The following is a 23943-nucleotide window of genomic DNA, read 5'->3' as shown; positions in this document are numbered from 1 at the left end:
ACTAGGATGGAATGGGAATTATTTTTAAGGGCGGCACGGTGGTGCAGTGGTAGTGTTGCTGCCTTACAGCGCCAAGACCCGCGTTTGATCCTGACTACGGGTGCTGCCTGTTCGGAGTTTGTACGCTCTCCCTGTGACCGCGTGGGTTTTTCCCAGGTGCTCCGGTTTCTTCCCACACTCCAAAGATGTACAGGTTTGTAGGTTAATTGGCTTCGGTAAAAAATGTAAAGTGTCCCTAGTGTGTAGGATAGCATGGACTAGTGTTAGTGTACGGGGATCGCTGGTCGGCGAGGATGAGGACTCAGTCAGTGGGCCTCTAAACTAAATTAAACTAATCTAATCTAATCTAATCTAAACTAAACTGTTCTCTTCCCAGTAAAAGACTATTGGGTATTTTTTCCCATCATTTACTGATTGAATGTCCTTTCCTGTGATGAAGCATTCAAAATTATATCCAGAACTATCTTGTCATTTAAAATGTCTTGCATAAACCTATTGCTTCTTTACTTAACATCATGGATATTTCTTGTTTACACTACAGAGATGGAATGGAATGACCACGGGCATAGAAATGGGAATGATTGGCACAACAAATGAGCATGAAAGAAAAAGATACTCAATAGTCTTCTACCGGGAAGAAAACAGTTAAAGAAATTTCCGTTCCGTCCTCGTTTTAATGTAACGGCAAAAGGCAAAACATTACCTAACTTCCTTTGAATATCCAGTTCCCTTATTGCTTTTTCGTTTAATAATATCAAATACAATTCACGTTATTCCATTGATCATGTATCTGTACTCTGTGGATGGATCAATTGTAATCATGTATTGTCTTTCCTCTGACTGGTTAGCACATAACAAAAGCTTTTCATTGTAGCTCGGTACACGTGACAATAAACTAAACTAAACTATAAAGGGACTCAGCATTTTACAGTCCACCTGCATTTTCACCAATGCTTTTGCCCCACACTGTTCAGAAATATTACTCTGAAGCAGCACCAAATCTCACAACAAAGCCCTCTTTCCAGCTGCTTTCAGGCAACCAGTTGCATCTTTTAGTGGCAAAGGAGTTAGAAACTAACAGCTTATTTCTCCAATTGGTCAGGTTCAAATCCCTACAGCTTCCTACTCATTTATTCAACGTGCATTTTTAGGAGGATATTGCCAGGACTTGAGGGCCTGGGTTATAGGGAGAGGTTGGGCAGGCTAGGACTTTATTCTGTGGAGCACAGAAGGATGAGGGGTGATCTTATAGAGGTATATAAGATCATGAGGGGAATAGATGGGGTGAATGCAGTTGTTTACCTAGAGTAGGATAATCAAGAACCAGAGGACATAAGTTTAAGATGAGAGGGGAAAGATTGAATATGTGCCCGAGAGGCAACTTTTTCACACTAAGGGTGGTGGATATATGGAATGAGCTGCCAGATGAGGTAGTTGAGGCATGTAATATAATAACATTTAAAAGACATTTGGACAGGCTAGCAAAGGTTTAGTAGGATATGGGCCAAACGTGGACAATTGGAACGAGTACAGATGGGGCATCTTGGATAACGTGGTCAAGTCGGGCCGAAGGATCTGCTTCCGTGTTGTATGGGCGGCACGGTAGCGCAGCGGTAGAGTTGCTGCTTTACAGCGAATGCAGCGCCGGAGACTCAGGTTCGATCCTGACTACGGGTGCTGCACTGTAAGGAGTTTGTACGTTCTCCCCGTGACCTGCGTGGGTTTTCTCCGAGATCTTCGGTTTCCTCCCACACTCCAAAGACGTACAGGTTTGTAGGTTAATTGGCTGGGTAAATGTAAAAATTGTCCCTAGTGGGTGTAGGATAGTGTTAATGTACGGGGATCGCTGGGCGGCACGGACTTGGTGGGCCGAAAAGGCCTGTTTCCGGCTGTATATATATGATATGATATGATATGATATGACTCAATGACTCTAAGCTGCTCCAACTTTCCGTAATGAATCACTTTTAAATAGACTCATGGTTTACTGAAAAGGACATGCTCCAGCAGAATCCTGGAAAGAATCTCGTTTTGTACACATCAATGTCAAAAGGAAAAGTTAGTGTTAGCTCGATACAGCCAGTAAATTGAATGTCTAAGTATTTAAGTTTTCAAGTATTATGAGAAAAGATCTTTTGAATCTTGCTAGGAAAAATAAATTCAGGCTTCTCTCCAAAAACATGACCTTTAAGTTGATGCGGGGAAGGAGTTCTTTTATTGAACGAAAAAATTAAAAAGGAAATGTGCAAATATTGTATTTTTGAATCTTAACATGTCCCACGATTTTGACTTCTTTTAACGTGTTTTAATCTCTGGTGCGTTGTAGGAAGTGGCAACAGGATATTGAAAGATAAAACCTGCAGAATCTGAACAATACAACTATTTTTCCTAGTTCAGATGTCAAGTCTTAGTGTTCCGGCACCTCTCCTCTATTTAAGGATGACTCGTAAATTTCAACCAGGGCTCCCGCAATTTCCTCTCTAGTTTGCCACAATGTCCTCAGATATATCCGATCAGGCCCTGGAGATTTGTCTACCTTCAAACAAGACTGTCCCTTCAGTACTTCTTCGACAGTAACCCTGACTGCTCTCAAGACACTCCCAGTGACTGCTCCAATTTCCTCCGTCCTACTGTCTTTCTCCTCGGTAAATACAGAGGAGAAATACTCATTTAGGACCTTGTCCATCTCCTGTGGCTCCACACAGAGGTGACCGCTTTGATTCCTGAGAGGTCCCACTCTCTCTTTAGTTACCCTTTCCCCCCTTATGTATTTATAAAATCTTTTGTGATTGTCCTTAATGCTACCCACCAGAACTATCTCCTGGCCCCTTTTTGCCCTTCTGATTTCCTTTTTTAGTTTACTCCTTAGTTCCCGAAACTGCTCCAGGGATGCACTTGATCCCAGCTGCCTATACCTGTCCCATGCATCCTTCTTGTTTTTGACTAATGTCTCAATTTCCCATCGCTTCTCAATTTCCCTCATCAGCCAAGCTTCCTTACGTTTGCCTGCTTTGCCCTTCATTCTAACGAGGACGTACATATCCTGAGCTTTCTTCAGTACACTTTTAAAAACATCCCACTTTGCCGAAGTTCCTTTCCCCTCTAATAACCTGCTCCAGTCAACTTGAGCGAGACCTACTCTCATACCCTCAAAGTTGGCCTAACCCTAGCTGAGCATTTTAACACGTAGACCCTCTCCGTCCCTATCCATAACTATCTTAAACCTAAACGAACTGTGGTCACTGGTCCCAAAAGGCTCCTCCACCCACACATCATTAACTTGCCATTCCCAGTTTCCCAATACTAGATCCAGCATTGCCCTCTCACATGTGGGTGCCTCCACATACAGCTTAAGAAAACACTCCTGAACACCTTTGAGGAATTGCACCCCATCTGAACCCCTCACGCTATGATTTTCCCTGTCTATATTGGGAAAGTTAAAACCACCTACCACAACAACCATATTTGACCTGCAGCTGTCTGCAATCTCCCGGCACATTTGTTCTTCTAATTCCCGTTGACTATTCGGGGGTCTGTAGTACACCCCCAACAAAGTGATCATCCCTTTCTTGTTCCTTAGCTCCACCCATATAGCCTCATTAGACAAACCGTCCGTAATGTCACCTCTGAACACAGCCGTGACATCCTCTTTAACCAACAATGCAAACCTCCCTCCTCTTTTTCCCACACCCCTGTCTCTCCTTTAGCTCCTGTACCCCGGAACATTGAGCTGCCAGTCCTGCCCCTCCCTTAACCAGGTTTCAGTCATGACTACAACGTCCCAGTCGCTCGTACCTATCCATGCCCTAAGCTCATCTGCCTTACCCGTCAGGCCCCTTGCATTAAAATACGTACAGTTTAAACCAAGCCTCTTTCCTCTCTCTCCGTCTTTCACCTGCCTACTCTGTCCACTAACCTTTCCCACTCCACCCTCCATGCCAACTTCTAGCCTCTCACGTGCCTCCGTCCTGCACAAGATCCCACCCCCTGCCAATCTAGTTTAAACCCTTGCATCACCAGCACATGTATTCCCAATAGACAATAGGAACATTTATGTTCCAGTATATGTGATTATTGTTTGGTATATCTAAGATTTTTGCCTATTTTGTGTATGAATTCATATTTTTTTATCGGACAGAACAAACTATTGCTAAATTCATACACAGTTTCTCCATGGGAAAGCAATGGGAAATTCTGTTGTGATCTGGAGACTGGTTCTTCGCATTATTCATTATTCACACAAGTTTCAATATTTCTGAATTAACAAAGGTGCCTCCAAGAGACATTAATAAGAATAGATGGACCATTGTTTACACTTCATGTTGCCTCAGCAAGGCCGCCAGCAAAATCAAGGAACAGTCTCACCCCACACACTCCCTCTTCTTGCCCCTCTCATCAGGCAAGAGGGGCAGAAGTTAGAAAATGCACACCTCCAGGAGTCCAGATTCGGGGATAGTTTCTTCCCAGCTGTTATCAGGCAACTGAACAGCCCTCCCATCAGCTAGAGTGCGTTCCTGACCTCCCATCTACCTCATTGGAGACCTTTAAATTATGTTTATTCGGACTTCACCGGACTTTATCGTGCACAAAATAATATACCCTTTATGCTGTATCTCTACACTGTGGACGGCTTGATTGTAACCATGTATAGTTTTCTTTGACTGGATAGCATGCAAACAAAAGCTTTTGGCCGTACCTCGGTAATCTTGTTCTTACCTTGATTGCATGTTTTGCCCGTGTAGCCTGGATAGCACTTGCATCTGTTTGGTCCCACACACACTCCGTGTTTGCATCCATGTTGGCACACAGCTGGAAAGAGCAGAACAAACATATCAACGCTTAAAACAGACTAAACACCAGCTTCATTAGCCCAGCAAGCACTTTGCTGTTGACTTAGCTTTTCCTGATCAAGAAGGATTCTGCTTTAGTAAATTAAGTTCTACGGTCCAATCCAGCACACCACAGTTCTATTGCAAGAAGACATCTTTGGAACTAGATTTCTAATTCACTTATTGCTTTACTCACAAGGACTTTGACTTTGATAGACAATGTTTGTCGATGCAAGATTAGATAAAACATATACATAGATCAATAATGGTGACATTGAAACCATTGGATTCACTTTTTTTTAAAATCTTGCATTTTAAGGCTTTTCCAATCTGGATTATCCGTAACTCCAGCAGTGCCTGACTTGACCCTCCTTTAAATTGATCTGCTCAACCAAGAAAGCTCACCATCCAATTTCTTGAGCAATCAGGAACAAACAATGAATGCAGGAGCCAAGCATGAACAAACAAGTATTAAAAGACATGTTCTTCCATATGACAAGCACCAGGACTGTTATTCAACCAAAAACCAACACACACACTGAGGATTTGAGCATGCAGTGTGCTTGGGCTGAGGCCTCACATGCCTTCCCCTGACCTTGTCTCAGTCATCATTGAAAGGCATGTGTCACCAAGGGCTTCTCACTGCAAAATGGGCATCTGCTTCCAGCTCCTGCAATAACACATGCACCTTTGAAGTGTTACTACAGCCAAACAGAGGTGCCACAGGTGGCATTGGATGAGGTTAGGGTTGTAAACTGCATCTGCAATATAAAACTCGAGATTCACTTCGAAATGGAGAAAAAATGGTGAATTTGGACATGGCGTTCTGAGTAATGGGACAATTTGGTACTTGCAATGTTTGAGCTATTTCCTCAGTCCACTAACTTTCCTCTGACTTACGCTCAGAACCTGGTTCTTCACTTTCTGCTTTTAACCAACTTACCTTAACACATGAATAAAGTTTCTTACAATACCACCGTGATGTTGAGTTCCTGTAAGCTGAATACAGTTGGGAGTGGTCCAGGATCACATAGAGCAGGAAAGGGAGAAGCAAAGAACTGCAGAAGCTGGTTTGCCGGGGAAAGATACAGAATGCAGGAGTAACTCAATGGGTCAGGCAGCATCCCTGGAGAACATGGATAGGTAATGTTTTGAGTCAGGCCTCTTCTTCAGACGCAAGGAAGAAGAGTCCCAACTTGAAAAGCCATCTATCCATGTTCTCCAGAGATGCTGCCTGACCCGCTGAGTTACTCCAGCATTTTGTGTCTTTCCTTGGAGCAGGAGAGGCTTGGTCCTTGATCGTCGCTGAAGTTAGCCAGCCCCAGCTAGAGCAGGGATACCAACTGGCCTCAGTGGCCCTCACATGGGGTTAGTTGGAGAGGTGCGTGCACTGTGCTAAGTGAATGAGGCAGAGGGTTGTGCTGTGTAGTAAGGAACCGCAGAACCTGGTTTACATTGAAGATGGACACAAAACTCTGGAGTAAATCAGCGGGGCAGGCAGCATCTCTAGAGAGAAAGATTGGGTGACGTTTCAGGTCGAGACCCTTCTTCAGACGCTTTGAGCTGTTGATCACTTTCCAATTATTTCCTGCTGGACAAGGTGACAATGCATCCCCGGGCCAAACAATTGGTGAGGTGATGGATGATAGACCATCCTAGTAAAGCTAGAATGGGTAAATGTCTCCTTGGAGACATAAGAGTTGGAAAGTGAGGAATTCCAAAGGAATCAGGGAAAGACTGGGAAAGAAGATTAACCATTACCAACCCATGGTCTCTTGTGGAGATGGTGGTGCACAAATTAAATTCATCCAGTGAATTGGCCTCCACTGCAGGCACAGGTTACTGATTGTGGATGATCAGCCATGATCACAATGAATGGCGGTGCTGGCTCGAAGGGCCAAATGGCCTCCTCCTGCACCTATTTTCTATGTTTCTATGTTTTCACATTTCCTTCGGGTTTTACATTTCCCTCCTTTTCGTTCCTTATCTGACACCCTTTTGTCTCCTTTTCATCTCTAGCCTTTGTCCACCGATCTGCCAGTCAAATCTACCCCCACGAGTATCCACCTATCACTTGCCAGGATTTTGTCCCACCCCGACCTCTCTTTTCCAGCTTTCTCTCCCCACTACAATTAGTCTGAAGAAGGGTCCCGACCCAAAATGTCATCTATCCATGTCTTCCAGAGATGCTGCCTGGCGCGCTGAGTTACTCCAGCACTTTATGTTTTTCTTTGGCTAAGAAAGGGCAACGTTCAGAGTGGGACTACGTTCCAGAGGCATGGACAGGGACACACCTGATAATAAGAGCCAGAGTAGATAAACTGGGAGCATTCTGCGAGAAATATTCAACAATAACATGTTTCACCAGAATGGGAAAGAACAGAATGAAAGATTGAAATCTTCAGACTTTTAGGCTTTAGACTTTAGAGATACAGTGTGGAAACTGACCCTCCATCCCACTGACTCCGTGCTGACCAGCCATCACCCCGTACACTAGCAGTATCCTACACACTGGAGACAATTTACAGAAGCCAAGTAACCTACAAACCTGTGCGTCTTTGGAATGTGGGAGGAAACCTGGAGGAGGCCCACATGGTCACAGGGAGAATGTACAAACCCTGTAAGACTGCACCCATAGTCAGGATCGAACCCGGCTCTCTGGTGCTGTAAGGCAGCGAGTCTACCGCTGCGCCACCATCGAAATCCTTGAGCATTTTCTAGACTTGATCCCCAGTAATCTTATATCTTACTTCACAATAGTAGCTGCGGAAGTAAATGCCGACAGAACATACAATTTGTTCTTTCATTGCGGTACAGGGTCTATTAGTGATCGTGAAAGAACTCTAATCACAACCAGAACAAACAACAGCTCAAAGCTCATTTAGTTTGTTTATAAGAAGGGGAAATAATTGCTCTTTAGTTTGTGTTGGGTGATCTCAGGACTTAGATGAACCTTGTATTGGGCTTGGCTCTGCTTCCCCTCTACATTAATTTTCCAATCCTTTTGACTATTGAAGAGCAGTCACCACTAGGTATGCAAGAGGATTGTCAGAGTTTGCTGGAAACCACACTTTAGTGAGGGTTAATGATTTCATTATAATGGAATAATTTATTGGGAGGCCAATGCAAACACATTAAAATAATCTAGTGTGCAATCTATGAGAGGGAAAAACAGCTGCCTTTTATACATGGCATTTTTAACATTGCAAAAATGTTATATGCACTTCATCAAGTGCAGGTACCCTTTTCTTCTTGTGAAAAACAAAGGGGATAAACAAGGGCGCCACAGCGGTAGAGTTGCTGCCTTACAGCGCCGGACACCCGGGTTCGATCCTGACTATGGGCGCTGGCTGTACAGAGTTTGTACGTTTTCCCCGTGACCACTTAGGTTTTCACCGGGTGCTCCAGTTTCCTCTAACATTCCAAAGACGTACAGGTTTGTAGGTTAATTGGCTTCAGCATAAATTGTATTTGCCCCGAGTGTGTAGGAAAGTGTAAGTATACAGAGTAATCACTTGTCGGCACGTACTTGGTGGGCTGAAGGGCGTGTTTCCAAACTGTAACTCTAAAGTCTAAAATAACAATGGCACTCTTGTTTCTTACCACATCTCAAAGACCTGTTGGTTGGTTAATTAGCCACGGTAAATTACCCTTTATGTGTAAGTGGATGGCAGAATCTGGCAGGTGTTGATGGAAATATAGGAAGAGTACAACAGGATAAGTGTAGGATTACTTGACGGTTGGTACAGACTCTGTGGGCTGAAGGGCCTGTTCTGTGCTCTATGAAGCTACGAACCAAGGGATTTACAACAAGAAGTCGGCACCTCTGACAAAGCTTCCCTAATCATTAGCTCTGCAGTGTTAATAATTACCAGTTATCGTTATCCTCTTATATCAGAACAAGTGCAAGTTCATCAATGAACTCAGACTTAAATTCTGAATTATATCTGGTTCCTTCCCCCTTGGAAAGATCATTGGTACTGGGTTCATTGATTTTACTTGGAATGATGATAAGAGTACCTCAGTATCACTGGATTGCGGGCAGTGTTTCTAGCTTCTGATTGCTATCCAGTCGCACTGGCTGATGGTGACCACTAATGTATGTGGACAAACAAGAACGAGGAACAACTCTTCAGTTGAATCCTGTTAATACCCGTGAACCAGGTGAAGAGCTGTGAACTGCCTTTCCTTGTGAGACTGAATCCCCCAAAAGTGTAAAATTCAATGGACAAAAATAGGTAATGGTTTACTCCAGAACATCCTTGAGTACAAACCCATTGATGGATTTATCAGAGATCAAGAGAGTTTGGGTGAGAGAATTGGATAGTGTTCGGATGAAGACACAAAGTGCTGGAGTAACTCACCGGGTCAGACAGCATCTGTGGAGAACATGGATAGGTGACATTCAGGCTGAGACTCTTCTTCAGACTGATTGGAGGGGAAGAGGGAAGAAACATCACCAAATCATGTTCCCCAGAGGTGCTGCCCTGAGCTGCTGAGTTACTCCAGCACTTTGTGTCTTCTTTCGTAGACCAGCTTCTGCAGTTCCTTGTTTCTAGTGTTTCAATTCCTTTTGTGTAAGAAGGAACTGCAGATGTTGGTTTAAGCCGAAGATAGACACAAAAACCTGGAGTAACTCAGCGGGACAGGTAGCATCTCTGGAGAGAAGGAATGGGTGACGATTCGGTCGAGACCCTTCGTCAGACTGGTTAAGGGTAAGGGAAACAAGAGATACAGACGGTGATCTGGAGAGATAAAGAACAATGAGTGAAAGATATGCAAAAAAGTAACGATGATAAAGGAAACAGGCTATTGTTAGCTGTCTGTAGCGTGAAAATGAGAAGCTTGGGTTGGACTTGGGTTGGGGAGGGATGGAGAGAGAGGGAATGCCAGTGCTACCTGAAATCAATATTCATACCACTGGGCTGTAAGCTGCCCAAGCGAAATATGAGATGCTGTTCCTCCAGTTTGCGTTTAGCCTCACTCAGACAATGGACGAAACCGAGGACAGAAATGTCTGTGTGGGAATGGGAAGGAGAATTAAAGTGTCCAGCAATCGGGAGATCAGGTTGGTTCACGCGGGCTGAGCGAAGGTGTTCCGCAAAACGATCGCCCAGTCTGCGTTTGGTCTCGCCGATGTATAAGAGTCCACATCTTGAACAACGGATACAGTAGATGAGGTTGGAGGAGGTGCAAGTGAACCTCTGCCTAACCTGAAAGGATTGTCGGGGTCCCCGACAGAGTCGAGGGAGGAGGTATAGGGACAGGTGTTGCATCTTCTGCGATTGCAGGGGAAGGTACCTGGGGAGGGGGTGGTTTGGGTGGGAAGGGATCAGTTAACCAGGGAGTTGCGGAGGGAACGATCTCTGCAGAAGGCGGAAAGGGGTGGAGATGGGAAAATGTGGCTATTTGTGGGATCCCGTTGGAGGATTAAGTGTTGTATGCGACGCCTGATAGGGAGGAAGGTAAGGACCAGGGGGACTCTGTCTCTGTTGCAACTTGGGGGGGGGGAGCAAGGGCGGAGCTGCAGGGTACCGAGGAGACATGAGTAAGAGCCTCATCTATGATGGGAGAGGGGAACCCCCGTTCCCTAAAGAATGAGGACATCTCGGATGTTCTAGTATGGAACACCTGATCTTGGGCGCAGATGCGGCATAGACGGAGGAATTGGGAGTAGGGGCCTTTGCAGGAAGCAGGGTGGGAAGAAGTGTAGTCAAGATACTTGTGGGAGTCAGTGGGTTTATAATAGACGTCAGTCAATAGTCTATTTCTTATGATGGAGACTGTGAGATCAATAAAGGGGAGGGAGGTGTCGGGAGATGGTCCGTAAATTTGAGTGCAGGATGAAAATTGGTGGTGAAGTTGATGACGTCCATGAGTTCTGCATGGGTGTAGGAGGAGGCACCGATGCAGTCATCAATGTAAAGGAGATAGAGTTCGGGGATAGGGCCAGTGTACACCTGGAACAGGGATTGTTCAACGTACCCTACAAAGAGGCAGGCATAGCTGGGGCCCATGCGGGTGCCCATAGCTACGCCTTGCACTTGGAGGAAGTGGGCGGAGTCAAAGGAGAAGTTGTTGAGGGTGATGACCAGCTCCGCTAGGTGGAGTAGAATGTTAGTAGAGGGAAATTGGATGGTTCTGCGGTCAAGGAAGAAACGGAGGTCTTTAAGGCCTTCCTGGTGGGGGATGGTGTAGAGTGACCGAACGCCCATAGTAAAGATGAGGGAGTGGGGGCTCGTAAAGAGGAAGTCATTAAAGAGACAAAGGGCATGTGAGATATCTTGGACATAAGTTGGGAGAGATTGGACCTGGGGGGATAGGATGGAGTCGAGGTATGTGGAAATCATTTCTATGGGACAGGAGCAGGCAGAAACAATGGGTCTGCCAGGGCCATTTTGTTGCTTTAAAAGCCATTGCTTATGTTCAGGATTTTCTAACCGGTGGTCTAACCTCACGTTTATTCAGTCTCTTATGTCTGAATCATGGAAAATAGACCTCAAACTAATGAGAGGTTTTCATTTATAAAATGGTACAGCAGATTCTCTCAGATTGTTCTTACATTTGGTTTATTTGCGTTACAAAGGTTCAGCAGGCAGCTCACCCGGAATGTTTTGTTTAGTTTAGAGATACAGCACGGAAACAGGCCCTTCGGCTCACCGAGTCCACGCCGACCATTGATCGCCCTAGTTCTATGTTATCTCACTTTTGCTTCCACACCCTACCCACTAGGTGCAATTTATAGAGGCCAATAAACCTACAAACACACACGTCTCTGGGATGTGAGAGGAAACTGGAGCACCAGGAGGAAACCCACGTGGTCATAGGGAGAACGTGCAAACTCCACACAGACAGCACCCGAGGTCAGGATCAAATCCGGGTCTCTGATGCTGTGAGCCAGCAGCTCTACCAGCTGCACTACTGTGTCGCCCTCAACAGTGTGTCAACACTGTCTTCTGAAGCACCTATTCACTTGAGAAGGACAGGCATCTCTTGGTTTTAGAGGCTCCCGTTTTTTTACACATCCTTCCTGGCAATGTTTGACAACTCAGTGGAAAACAAGTTTCATATTTTGGCCTCAACTTCATTTTGAGTGGTTTTGTTTCTGTTTTAAGATTTAAAATAATTGTACACCATGACCAACACATGAATTTAAACAAATGCTTACTATTAACACTGTCCTATGCCTGCCCCTTTGTGCCAATCTTTCCACGTTTCCCAATCTCACACTCCTAACACATGATAAAGAAGGGAGATTATCTAATTTCCTTTTGACGTGACCTGGGTGAATAGGCGAAGACGGTAAGAAATGCACACTGCTTCACTCCATATGTACACTTGTAACTTGCCCTTACAGAAATCATTAGAACTCTCACAGGCTAAAGATACTATGACCTTTTAATACAAGGTTCCTACTATATAAAGCTTCCCATCACTGAAGTATAACACAGTCATCTAAAGCACTTCTAATGTCATAAATCAGTGGAGATAAATATTTATGGAAACTCAGAGACTGCATAGTGGTAGGCAAATGTTCATCAGAATTGTTCTTTTTTTTAAACAGTACAATGAATTTTTTAAATATATTCACAGGATGGATTTAATTCACCCGTCTCACAGTCACTCGAACATTGCACTGTGAATGGCAACAGGCTTCAAGGAGTAACAGCTAGGGCCAGGGATTCAGAGCAGTGTTGACAGAAGAGCTACGAGAGAGATCCCACTGTTAAGATGCCCGCATTCGTTTTAAATCATCACTGTTGATCCTATAAAAGCGCAGACTTTTATAACTCATTGCTAACGGCGTGCCTTTTGTGAGTATAATGTAGGGAGTTCCATGCCAAATAGCATGGCACGGTGCTGCTTTCTCTAGGATCGCAGAACAGTCATTACCACAGAATAAGAAGTGCCCACTGTCATCGCTCAGTCCACATCTCGGGATAAAAAAGAAACGATTTTGCAATGAATAGCAAGAATATCAAGCAAACATTTTACCCCAGTAAAGTGCATATGAAGTTTACTGAGGTAAACACAGTAGACAATTTGTGCACAGTAAAGTCCCACAGTCAACAAACTAGATTACCTGATTTGATAAGATTAGTCAAGGGATAATTTTTTTACAGGACACCTTGGGGAATGCTTGCCCTTCTTTGATAGTGTTTTCAGGATTTTTTTTGGATGTCCACCTCAGAACGTAGACAGGGTTGGATTCAACGGCCAGAAGTCGGCATCTCCAACAGGGCTGCTTTCCTTCAACGCTATTAAACTGCGCCAAGGTAGAAGATGTGCTCAAGGCTGAGGAGTGGGACATGAATCCACAATCCGCTGACAGAAGTGGGAGCACTACCACTGAACCAAAGCTCACACCTGACATTCAGATTACTCGATGCTCCACATACCCTGCCTTTAAGCCACAAATTAACAAGATTATTGTAAGAAATATGTTAAGCTAACCTTTCCGAGGGTACGTTACTTGGCATATTCTCTGCAAAAACGGGACGAAAGCTGGAAAACAAATATCCAGAGAATTTCCGGAGCCTTTTTAGGTGGTTGGACTTGATTGTGGCAATAAGCCACATTCCGAAACACATAGAAACACAAACACATACACACATTCACCCGGACGCACACAGATACAGAACCACTATTAAAAATTCTCTAAAACACATAGCATGGGTCACAATTGTTTTGGTGCTGGTCAAGACCACCCTGTTCACTCAGCGGGAACTGTTTGCATTAATGAGTGAGAGGTACAAGGGGGAGAACTGTACACGTTCCTCTCCATTTGCCTTCTTAGTCTGGTGAGGAGGGCAGGTCGTTTAGCGTTCGCCAAGACTGCAACTGAATCTCTGATTCTCATTGATAACAGGAGTCAGTTAGAGTAAGTGTATGTGTTGTCGAGAAGATGTAAGGGACTCTAATTTTGCAATTTCAGCCTGCAAATATACTGTAAAAATATTTTGTAAAAATAAAAATATACTAAAAAATAGCTTTTAGAACAACCCATTGCAATAATTTTATCATGAATAGTATTTTTTGTTGGTGTTGGTGTTGAACTTTCTTGTTTTTTATTGGGCTAGATTTTATAAAAGGAAGAATGTGGGTTTTTTTAATTAATTTAAAAAAACCCAATCTTGAAAATAAATAGCGAAAGGACTTTATGTGTGAAAGTAGAAGGCCAATATCAATCAAACTAGTTCTGAGCTTATTGCACTGGTGATCATTGCATGTGGATGACTGGGCAAACCTTTGAGCAATGAAGTCTGAATAATGCACATCTCAGTGAAAACATTTAAAAACTTCGACAGGACCCCTGTCTCTTGTGCAATAAGGCCAATGAACTGTCGCCAGTGATCACCCCGATATAAAGGCCTGTGGTAAAGGAGCAGGGAGTGGGACAAGGCCATTCTTCCATAAAGACAGCTGCAACCTGATGGATCAAATGACCTTTGCCGTGTGATTTTATGATGCACTTTCTACTGCCTCTCGAGACATAAGTGGGGTGAGCCTGTTTAATGAAACACTGATGTAAGATTTTCCCAATTAAGTTCTAAGGTTGAAAGTTTTTTTAAAACATAACCCACTGCACCTTTCCCCAGCCTGACCACCAACTATTTGGCTGTGACTATGATTGCTTTATCTTTCACCAGTACCTGCAGCAGTACCAATAGTGCATATTGTCTAACAAAAGTACAATCAGTTTCAAATTATTGGGAACTCATTCCTGAGGTTGAAAATTGCTTAATAGCACCCTGCTCTAGGAAATATGCCATTAAGCTGGAAAGAGTTAGGAGAATATGGATGTTGTGAGGTCTCGAGGTTTTGAGTTGTAGGGAGACTCTGGGCAGGCTAGGACATTATTCCTTGTTTAGGAGACTGGGGGCTAATTTATGGAAGGGCATAAAATCATGAAGGGCACAGATAGGGTGAATGCACAGAGTCTTTTTCTCAGGACTGGTGAATTACGAACTGCAAAACACATGTTTAAGATGAGAGAGCAAAGATTTAATGGAAATCTGAGGAGCAACAATTTCACAGAGTGTGGTACGTATATGGAATGACCTGCCGGAAGAAGTGGTTGAGGCAAGTACAATAACAGCATTTAAAAGACATTTGAACAGATACATAGATAGGAAAGATTTAGAGGAATGTGGGTCAAATTCAGGTACATGAGACTAGCTTAGATGGAGATCTTAGTCGGCATGGACAAGTTGGGCTGAAGGGTCTGTTTGCATTCTGTATGAGTCTATGACTCTAAATAAAGGCAAAGAATGCAAAAACAAAAAAGTTACGCTAAACCTTTCTAAACTGGGTTTAGCTAGATTGTTGTGCCCAATTCGGGAGACCACGTATTAGAAAGAATAGCAGGAACATGTACAGGAGCGAGCAACTTCTAGTATCAGGAAATAGTTAGAACAGAGTCAGTTGAGGGATTTTATAGTGAGAATACTGAAGTGTTTGATAATGAAACAAGGGCAAACTGGTCCCATTCACTGAAAGGTTCAGTGCACCAGAGGCCACACATGTTTAACTCAACAAGTGTCTGAATCAAATGAAATGAAGGGAGACTTTTATGCTGTGATCTGGAATCCATTCTCCAAATGTAGTGGAAAATTATTCTAGATGGAATCAGGTTTTTCCCTACAACCATCAGGCTATTAAACACTACAACCTCTAAAAGGCCTTCGAACTATATAAACTTGGGGACATTATTTTTGACTTTGCATTACTATTGTACATTTATTGGTATGTTTGTTATATATATATATGTATAGGCACTGACCTTTTTTGTTGTTTATTATGGGTTTTATAGAGTAATATATTTACATATCTGCTGTGCTGCTGCAAGTAAGAATTACTTTGTTCCGTTTCAAAACATATGACAATAAAAAAACTCTTGACTCTTGAATACTGGAAAAAAAAAGGTCAAGGCACTGAGGTGGAGCCAGGGATCGGGACTAACCAGAAATCTTTTTTACAACTGTTGACATTATTAATTGGGTCAGAGAGAGGTCCAAAGGATTTTAAATTTGCGGATTGTTGGAGGGACTGGAGCTTGAGTCTAAAACATCACAGGATGAACATGAACAGAGGCCCCAAATCACACACTGCGCAAATATTTTAAATGATCATTGGGGGAATCTGCTTCTCTCCTTGGGTATACATCTATTACTGGGAGACCTTAGAAACTGGAACAGAGCCTCTGAAGGCATGGCAGCTTCTGATGTGTTTTGATGAGTTCTAACGTCATAGGTGGCCAAATGTGAGAAGGTTAAAGACCATCCTCAGGTCTGTCACAAGGAGCAACCATGAAGACTGCGCCATCTACAGTCAGACAAATAGGTTACAGTCAAATCCCTCTGGCAGGACTGAGAGAGAGGGTTGGGTGCTGGCTGCAGGGCATTAAGGCATGGCCTGATTTATTTGGAGGAAGATGCATACGATTGTATTCAGTAGCACTGGACCACTTGACCTCTGGAACATTGGAGCATGCGCTTTTCAAGAATGTTTGAAATATATTCCTCTTTAAAAAATTACAGCTGCCATCTATTCAAGGTGACACAGTATGCATTTTAGAGTGGAATAACAGCAGGAAGGTTTTGCAAGATTGCGCAGGTCCAAGCAGCCCCTTACATGTAAATTCCCAGCAGAATGTCAAAGCTCTCAGCAACTTTACTTAACACCAGGCAAGCAAGTGCAAATATAAACTCCACATGGACTTTGGGAGGAAGGATGAACAGCCATTTGCCACACATGTTAGAAGCTTCTGCAGTGATATGTAACCTGTACTGAATAATGAGTAAAATACTTTCCCTGCCCCAGTCTTTCAGCCCCAAATGCTATATAATACCTCAGTGCAAGTTTAAAATCAGCCCTTGGTAATAAATAAAGAAATACACAAAATGCTGGCGTAACTCAGCAGGTCGGGCAGTATCTCTGGAGTAGATGGATAAGTGACGTTTCATGTCGGGACCCTTCGTCAGACTAATTGTCAGGGGAGGAACTAGAAGCAAGAAAAGACCAGGACAAATCAGGGCAGGCAACAGATGACATCAGGAAGGGTGGTTCCCTGGTAAGCCCATTGTTGGCGATAGATGGTGCGATCCCAAGAGGGAGACAATGGTGCGAACTGTGCAACTGGTTAATTGACTTTTAATGGAGGAATGGGGGGAAGGGAGAGGGGAGTGTTTGTACAGGTTACCTAAAATTAGGGAACAGCGTTCATACCGCTGGTTTGTGAGCTACCCAAACAAACTATGAGGTGCTGTTCCTCCAGTTTGCACGTGGCCTCATTCTGACAATGGAGGAGGCCCAGTATAGAACGGTCAGTATGGGAATGGGAAAGGGAGGTAAAATGGTTAGCAACTGGAAGGTGCAGTAGGCCTTGGCGGATTGAGCATAAGTGTTCAGCAAAACGGTCTACACTTGGTCTTGCCAATGTACAGGAACCCACATTGGGAACACCGGATGCAGTAGATGAGGTGAGGGGAGATGTGGTGAAGAATACCTTGGTAATAAATAAATGGTTTGGGTTTCGATTTGAAAGCTACAAGGTGGAGCCAGAAAGTGATGACTCTTTGTGTACTGCCTCAGAAGAAATCTACCATTTTTCTACACTACAATCGTTGCACACTTTTATTATGTAAGATTGTGCTTATGGGTTTTACTGGATTGTATGCCACAACAAAGCATTTCATTTTATCGAGGTACATGTGCCAAACAGGTAGCTATTGAACAATTCAATAGGTTGTGTGTGAAAGATTGCATTCTCCTTAATGCCCCAATGGATGGAAATTTGCAGGAGTTTCATGGAGGACAGACCATAAATCTGTTTAGTGGATAAACTTGCCTTTACTGTAGATGCCTGAGTAATGACCTGATCTCAGCATTTGCAAAAAAATCTTACCTCTGACGTAGCAATTGAGATTGGTGGGTAAGCGAGGGAATAATTTTAATGTTGAAACTGGCCAATTCTGGATTAAAATAGGGAAATAATTACACACAAACAATAGCAGAAAGTTGGAATATGTGGGGGCTGTGTAAACCATGGGTCAATTAAAACTTTCAAGATCATCTATTTTTTTTTTTGAGCAATCATTGACAAATATGGAACAAGAGCAGGCGAGTTGTGTTACAGTGTAGGTTGGCCAAAGTGATGAACTGTTACCAAAGGTCAAATATCTGAGTCCAGGCATTCAGCTCTTCAGGGCTCCGGGTGTGTGAAATCAAAGTTTGGCACAAATTCACTCCAACTGCATTAAAATCTAGAGCTCTCTCCCCAAATATAATCTCAATTATGTACCTTTGTTCATGCTAAAATCAAGTAACTGTCGGCCCTAATCTCACTTTCCAACACATGGCCCATAGCCTTCTCGCCCTTAATAATTCAAGTGCGCATGCAGGCATTTATGTTCAATAAGCTTTCCTCCAGAGTCCATTAATATGCTACCTTGACAGCATCCAAATGGCCCAACATTTCATAAAAGCCCTATCTCCAGTGCAGATCAATACCCTTCACTGTCCAACTCGCCAGGTGTTCTGAAACCCCAGTTGTGTGTAATTGCCTCAGTAACAGTGCTTAGAAGCTCCTGATTTCAAAATACCCAATTGTTTGCATAAAGCCCAAACGTCCTGAATTAACTGTGGGCGAGAGTGAATGCTGTGTGTTTGTCATTAAAGATGCAGCTGTGTGCAAAAGCTCCCGATGCATGTGCCAGAAACCCCAGCTCCGTGTTATGAATGCCCCAGGCGTGTGCAAAAGCCCATGCCGGCAGGTTGTGGTACTCACGTTGGCACTGGCCCCAGGGTCTGCGGTTCCATCCCCAGCAGCAGTCCGTCCGAACGCCGTAGCGGCACATGCCTCCAAGAGAACGCTGCTTGCGGACCCTGAAGGCAGAACAAGGTCAGAACAAGGTCAGTGGCTGCAGGGAGAGGGAGGGAACCCAAGCACCAAAGAGCTGTAAGCACCGAGGCTGAGAGAGAGAATCTATTCCCCAGCAATTAGAGCCACAGAACAACATTCCATCCAGAATAAGGACAAATGGGCAAACTTATTTCTAGAAGAATTAGGCCATTCGGCCCATCGAGCCTACTCCACCATTCAATCATGGCTGATCTATCATTCCCTCTCAACACCATTCTCCTGCCTTTTCCCCACAAACTTTAACTGATTGTTTCATCTGGTACGTCAGGTACTGAGGGAAGACCTGATAGAAGTTTATAAAATTAGAAGAGGCATATGGTACATAGTCAGGGTAATGGAGTCATACAGCACGGAAACAGGCCCTTGGGCCAACTCGGTCATGCCAACCAAGATGCCCCATCTAAGCCAGTCCCATTTGTTAGCCATTTTCCCAGGGTGGAAATGAGTAAAAAACTAGAGGGTATAAGTTGAAGGTGAAAGTAAATAAGTTTGAAGGAGATGTGAAGGACAAGATTTTTTTTTACACAGAGATTCCTGGTGTCCAGACGCACTGCCAGGGAAGGTGGCAGAAGCAAATACAATCACAATGTTTAAGAGACATTTAGACAAACGCACGAGTGGAAAGGGAATGGAGAGATGCAGAGCATGTGCAGGCAGATGGGATTCATTTAGATTGGAATCATGGTCTGCACAGACATAGTGGGCTGAATGGCCTGTTCCTCTGCTATGCTGCTCTGTGCTGCATGTTCTACAAAGCAGAAATAGAACCTTTGGCCCACCATGTCCATGCTAAAATCAAGTAACTATTTGTCCCAAGATAAACACAAAGTGCTGGAGTAACTCAGCGGGTCAGGCAGCATCTCTGAAGAAAATGGATGGATGATGTTTCAGGTTGGAACCCTTCTTCAGACTGAACATAGCTCGCTGCTGTCTACCCCACTGAGTTACTCCATTACTTTGTGTCTATCTTCGGTATAAACCAGCATCTGCAGTTCCTTACTACAAAGTCATCTCATTTTCCAACACATGGCCCACATAACCTTCCAGCCCTTGATGATTCAAGAGCTCATTCAGGTATCTATGTGAGAGCACCTGAGCCAATGACTTTCACAGGCAGCGGAGATATAAAAGACTACAAATGCTGGCACCTTACATAAAGTGCTGGAGGAGCACAACAGGTCAGGCAGCATCTGTGAAGAGACATGGACAGGTGCCATTTTGGGTCTGGACCTCTCTTCAGATCGGGAACTTCGTCTGAAGAAGGGTCTCAACCTGAAACATCACCTGTCCTTTCTCTCCACTAATGTTGCCTGACGTACTGAGTTCCTCCAGCACTTCAGCTTCTCAGGCAAAGCATAGCAGATTGCAACCACTCAGCTCAAGTCATTTTCTAGGTAACTTCTTCAAACATTTTGAGGGGTTATAATAAAATTAGACGAAATGTGTAAGAAGGAACTGCAGATGCCGGTTTAAACAGAAGATAGACACAAAAAGCTGGGGTAACTCAGTGGGACAGGCAGCAGTGAGTCACGTTCAGCCTGAAGAAGGGTTCCGACCTGAAACGTCACCCATTCCTTTTCTCCAGAGATGCTGTCTGTCCCGCTGAGTTACTCCAGCTTTTTGTGTCTATCTTCTCTTTCATAATAAAATGAGAAAATGACAGGAGGTGGATGACCAAAGGAAACAGATTTAAAGTGTTAGCAACGTTAGTAAGCAGTGCTGGTGGGCATGGATGAAGACCGGTTACCCGCAGGAAGGTTTATTTCATGCATTGAGTTGCTACGTGTTGCCTGAAAGACTGGAAGAAGCAAAATCATTAATTGAATGAGAATTTGACCCCTAACAGAAACATTGAATAATGGTACAATGGTTCATTATTGTCACATGTACCAAGCTACAGTGAAATTATTTTTTTTGCATACAGTTCAGCAAAGTATCACTATAACATAGAACAATCCTTAATTCAGTACATAGGGTATATGAATAGTTCACTGAGACAATATCAAAGAGTTGCAGTTTTGGCATCATCTTGAAAGTTCAAGTTGCTTTAAGTTCAGCTGGCTCAGATATGGGATAAGAGTGTGGAGTTTGTTTTTTACACCAAAGAAGCTTGAAGGAGTTTCAATTAATTGAAAGATAAAGTATGGAAACAGAAAGTATGGAGAAAGATAAAGTATGGAAACAAAGTATGGAATCCACACCGACCATCGATCACCTGTTCACACTAGTTCTATATCACTCCACTTTTTCATCCACTCCCCTACACATTCGGGGCATTTTACACAGGCCAATTAATCTACAAAGTCACACATCTTTGGGATGTGGGAGGAAACCAGGATACCTGGACGAAACCCATGTGGTTACAGAGAAAACATGCCAACTCCATACCGACAGCACCTGAGGTCAGGATCGAACCCTGGTGTTGTGAGACAGCAGCTCCACCAGCTGAACCACTGAACCGCCCCTTTGCTTACAGACTGGGGTCTGTAACCAGAGTCTATGACTCACCGTTATTACAAGAAGCACAGTCTAAAGTGAGGCATGAGATTGCACTTCAGGTTCGAACCGAGGTCTCCGGCGCTGTGAAACAGCAGGTCTACTAGCTGTGCCACTGTTAGGATTCTGGGTGCAGGTTTCTTTCTTTTGACCAAGCTGCGTTTTTCATTGATTGCAAAGCACTTTGGCTGCACTGGAAATGGCACCAAAAGGTTCTCTAAAAAAAATTAAGGCTTTCTTTCAGAACAGTTTTGAATGACCAACTCTCTCATCAGGCGAGAGATACAGAAATGTGAAAACGTACCCATCCAGATTCAGGGAGAGTTTCTTCCCAACTGTTATCAGGCAACTGAGCCATCCTGTCACCAACTAGAGAATTGTACATGTAACCAGTGTTCCAGGGCTGTACTGTTCTGTGTGTAGGAAGGAACTGCAGATGCTGGTTTAAACTGAAGATAGACACAAAATGCTGGAGTAACTCAGCGGGACAGGCAGCATCTCTGGAGAGAAGAAATGGGACATTTCGAGTGGAGCCTGAAGAATGGTCTCGACCCGAAACGTCACGCGAGAGAGAGTGGAGCTGACCTCCCACTCTTTGGAGCCCTTCGAACTATCTTTAATCTCCAGAGATGCTGCTTGATCTGCTGAATAGCTGTGTCTATCTTTGGTGTAAACCAGCATCTTCAGTTCCTTACTACATAGAAACATAGAAAATAGGTGCAGGAGTAGGCCATTCGGCCCTTCGAGCCTGCACCGCCATTCAATATGATCATGGCTGATCATCCAACTCAGTATCCTGTACCTGCCTTCTCTCCATACCCCCTGATCCCTTTAGCCACAAGGGCCACATCTAACTCCTTCTTAAATATAGCCAATTAACTGGCCTCAACTACCTTCTGTGGCAGAGAATTCCACAGATTCACCACTCTCTGTGTGAAGAAAAACTTTCTCATCTCGGTTCTAAAAGACTTCCCCCTTATCCTTAAACTGTAACCCCCTGCCTACACATTTAATCAGACTTTACTGGATTTATCTTGCACTATACATTATTCATTTTATTCTGTACCTGTACACTGTGGACGGCTCGATTGTAATCATGTATAGTCTTTCCGCTGACTGGCTAGCATGCAACTGAAAAGCTTTTCATTGTACCTTGGTACACATGACAATCAACAAAACTCAACTCTTCCCAGCTCTGAGACCCATTGGATGGATCTTTCAAAGATCTAACTCAGGTGAAGTGCTTTCCCTGTAGTTTCTTTCCCCTTCCAAGCCAGGTTTTTAACCATTTGTCTATTTTGGCCACAAGTCTGTGATCCGGGCAGAGAGCAGGTCGATTCCCTGAGGTGCTAGCAGTCCTCACTCACACAAGGAGTCGCCGTGATGAGGCAGAACATGCGGGCGGATTGTTACATTCCTGCACACCCCGACCAAGGCTCCACGCTATAACACAAGCCCTAACATGACAGCAAACCGGTGCCTGTGTGTCTAACAAACTTTAATCGCAACCATCTCAGAATGGGCGCACGTTTCATTTATTTGCAATGCCGAGGTGTGTTCTTGGGAGGTTTTTTTTTAAATGCTTTGAGATGAAATTAAACACCAACTTGCACTGCAGTGCTAAAAGTGGCAGGTGTGAGTGACACCGCGTTAAAGATGTAGAATCCAATATACTCTGTGGACAAAGAATGATGTTACCGAATTAATTTCCACGGGTGGGGATAATTGGCGGCGGCAGACTCCAATTTCTGAAACTATTACACAGTGAAGAACCTCTCTTGGTCTTCTTACCTGTTGCTGCTGCTCTGCTCAGCTGTGGCGCACAGATACAAGGTGCACAAGGCCACCAAATGTCCCACGGAACCCTGCATGGCCTCTCCCCCTTGGGAGATAGATCCCCCTTCACAACTCTTCTCCCGGTAAAATTAAAACTAGTCCAACGGCAGCTGCTGGGAACTCGCTGATCTCCTCGCCACCGCTCTCTCTCTCTCTTTCTCTCTCCCTCTCTCGACTTCGGCACTGGAGTTAATGTCCAGTCTATCGAGAGACCATGTAAAGAGTCAACCAGGGGCGAGCTCTTGCGCCGGCCGGCTGCCTGTTCCTCAGAGATTCCGTGGCGTTCACTTTATGTCCACCCTCTCTCTCTCTCTATTTTCTCTCTCTCTATTTGCACTCTCTCGCCTCTCTCTATTTGCACCCTCTCCTCTCTCTCTCCCTCTCTCTCTATTTGCACCCTCCTCTCTCTCTCTCTCTCTATCTATTTGCACCCTCTCTCCTCTCTCTCTCTCTATTTGCACTCTCTCTTCTCTCTCTCTCCCTCTCTCTCGCTCTCTTTCTCTATTTGCACCCTCCTCTCTCTCTCTCTCTGTGCACCCTCCTCTCTCTCTCTCTCTCTCTCTCTTTCTCTATTTGCACCCTCTCTCTCTCTCTCTCTATTTGCACCCTCTCTCCTCTCTCCTCTCTCTCTCTCTCTCTATCTGCGGAAGATTAGATCCCCTAGCGGAGGGTGGCTTGCACTCTGACAAGTCCGCTGAGAGAAGGAGGTGTGTGTGGGAGAGTCCTGATCTCTTGTGGTGAAGGGAGGTGGGCGATTCCCACACTCCCCCCACATCAAGCCCTTCCCACCCTCTCTGCCCGGGACACAGCTGTTCTCACTCGTAGCAGGCGAAAAGAACGAGAGAGAGATATATGAAG

At 44.2% G+C, this 23943-nt stretch overlaps 1 protein-coding gene across 4 annotated transcripts in view; it reads right to left on the bottom strand.

Moving 5' to 3' along the window:
- The window catches only part of npnta (nephronectin a), a 63779-nt gene extending 40039 nt beyond the window's left edge, over positions 1-23740 (bottom strand). For 2 of the 4 annotated variants that reach the window (XM_078403595.1, XM_078403616.1), the window contains exons 1-4: positions 23041-23740; positions 18619-18716; positions 13284-13334; positions 4717-4809 (exon numbers count right to left, since the gene is read on the bottom strand). In XM_078403595.1, the coding sequence (XP_078259721.1) occupies positions 4717-4809; positions 13284-13334; positions 18619-18716; positions 23041-23120 (322 nt within the window). In that variant the 5' untranslated portion in view covers positions 23121-23740. The remainder of the gene's footprint in view (positions 1-4716; positions 4810-13283; positions 13335-18618; positions 18717-23040) is intronic. The other 2 variants (XM_078403605.1, XM_078403627.1) reach the window with 1 other exon arrangement.
- Between the last annotated feature and the right edge of the window lie 203 nt (positions 23741-23943).

The sequence above is a fragment of the Rhinoraja longicauda genome, chromosome 1 (genome assembly GCF_053455715.1).
Source record: "Rhinoraja longicauda isolate Sanriku21f chromosome 1, sRhiLon1.1, whole genome shotgun sequence".
In the NCBI taxonomy this organism is placed as follows: Eukaryota; Metazoa; Chordata; class Chondrichthyes; order Rajiformes; family Arhynchobatidae; genus Rhinoraja; species Rhinoraja longicauda.
Note: the sequence above shows the minus strand (reverse complement) of the source record. Positions and strands in the feature narration are given on the sequence as shown.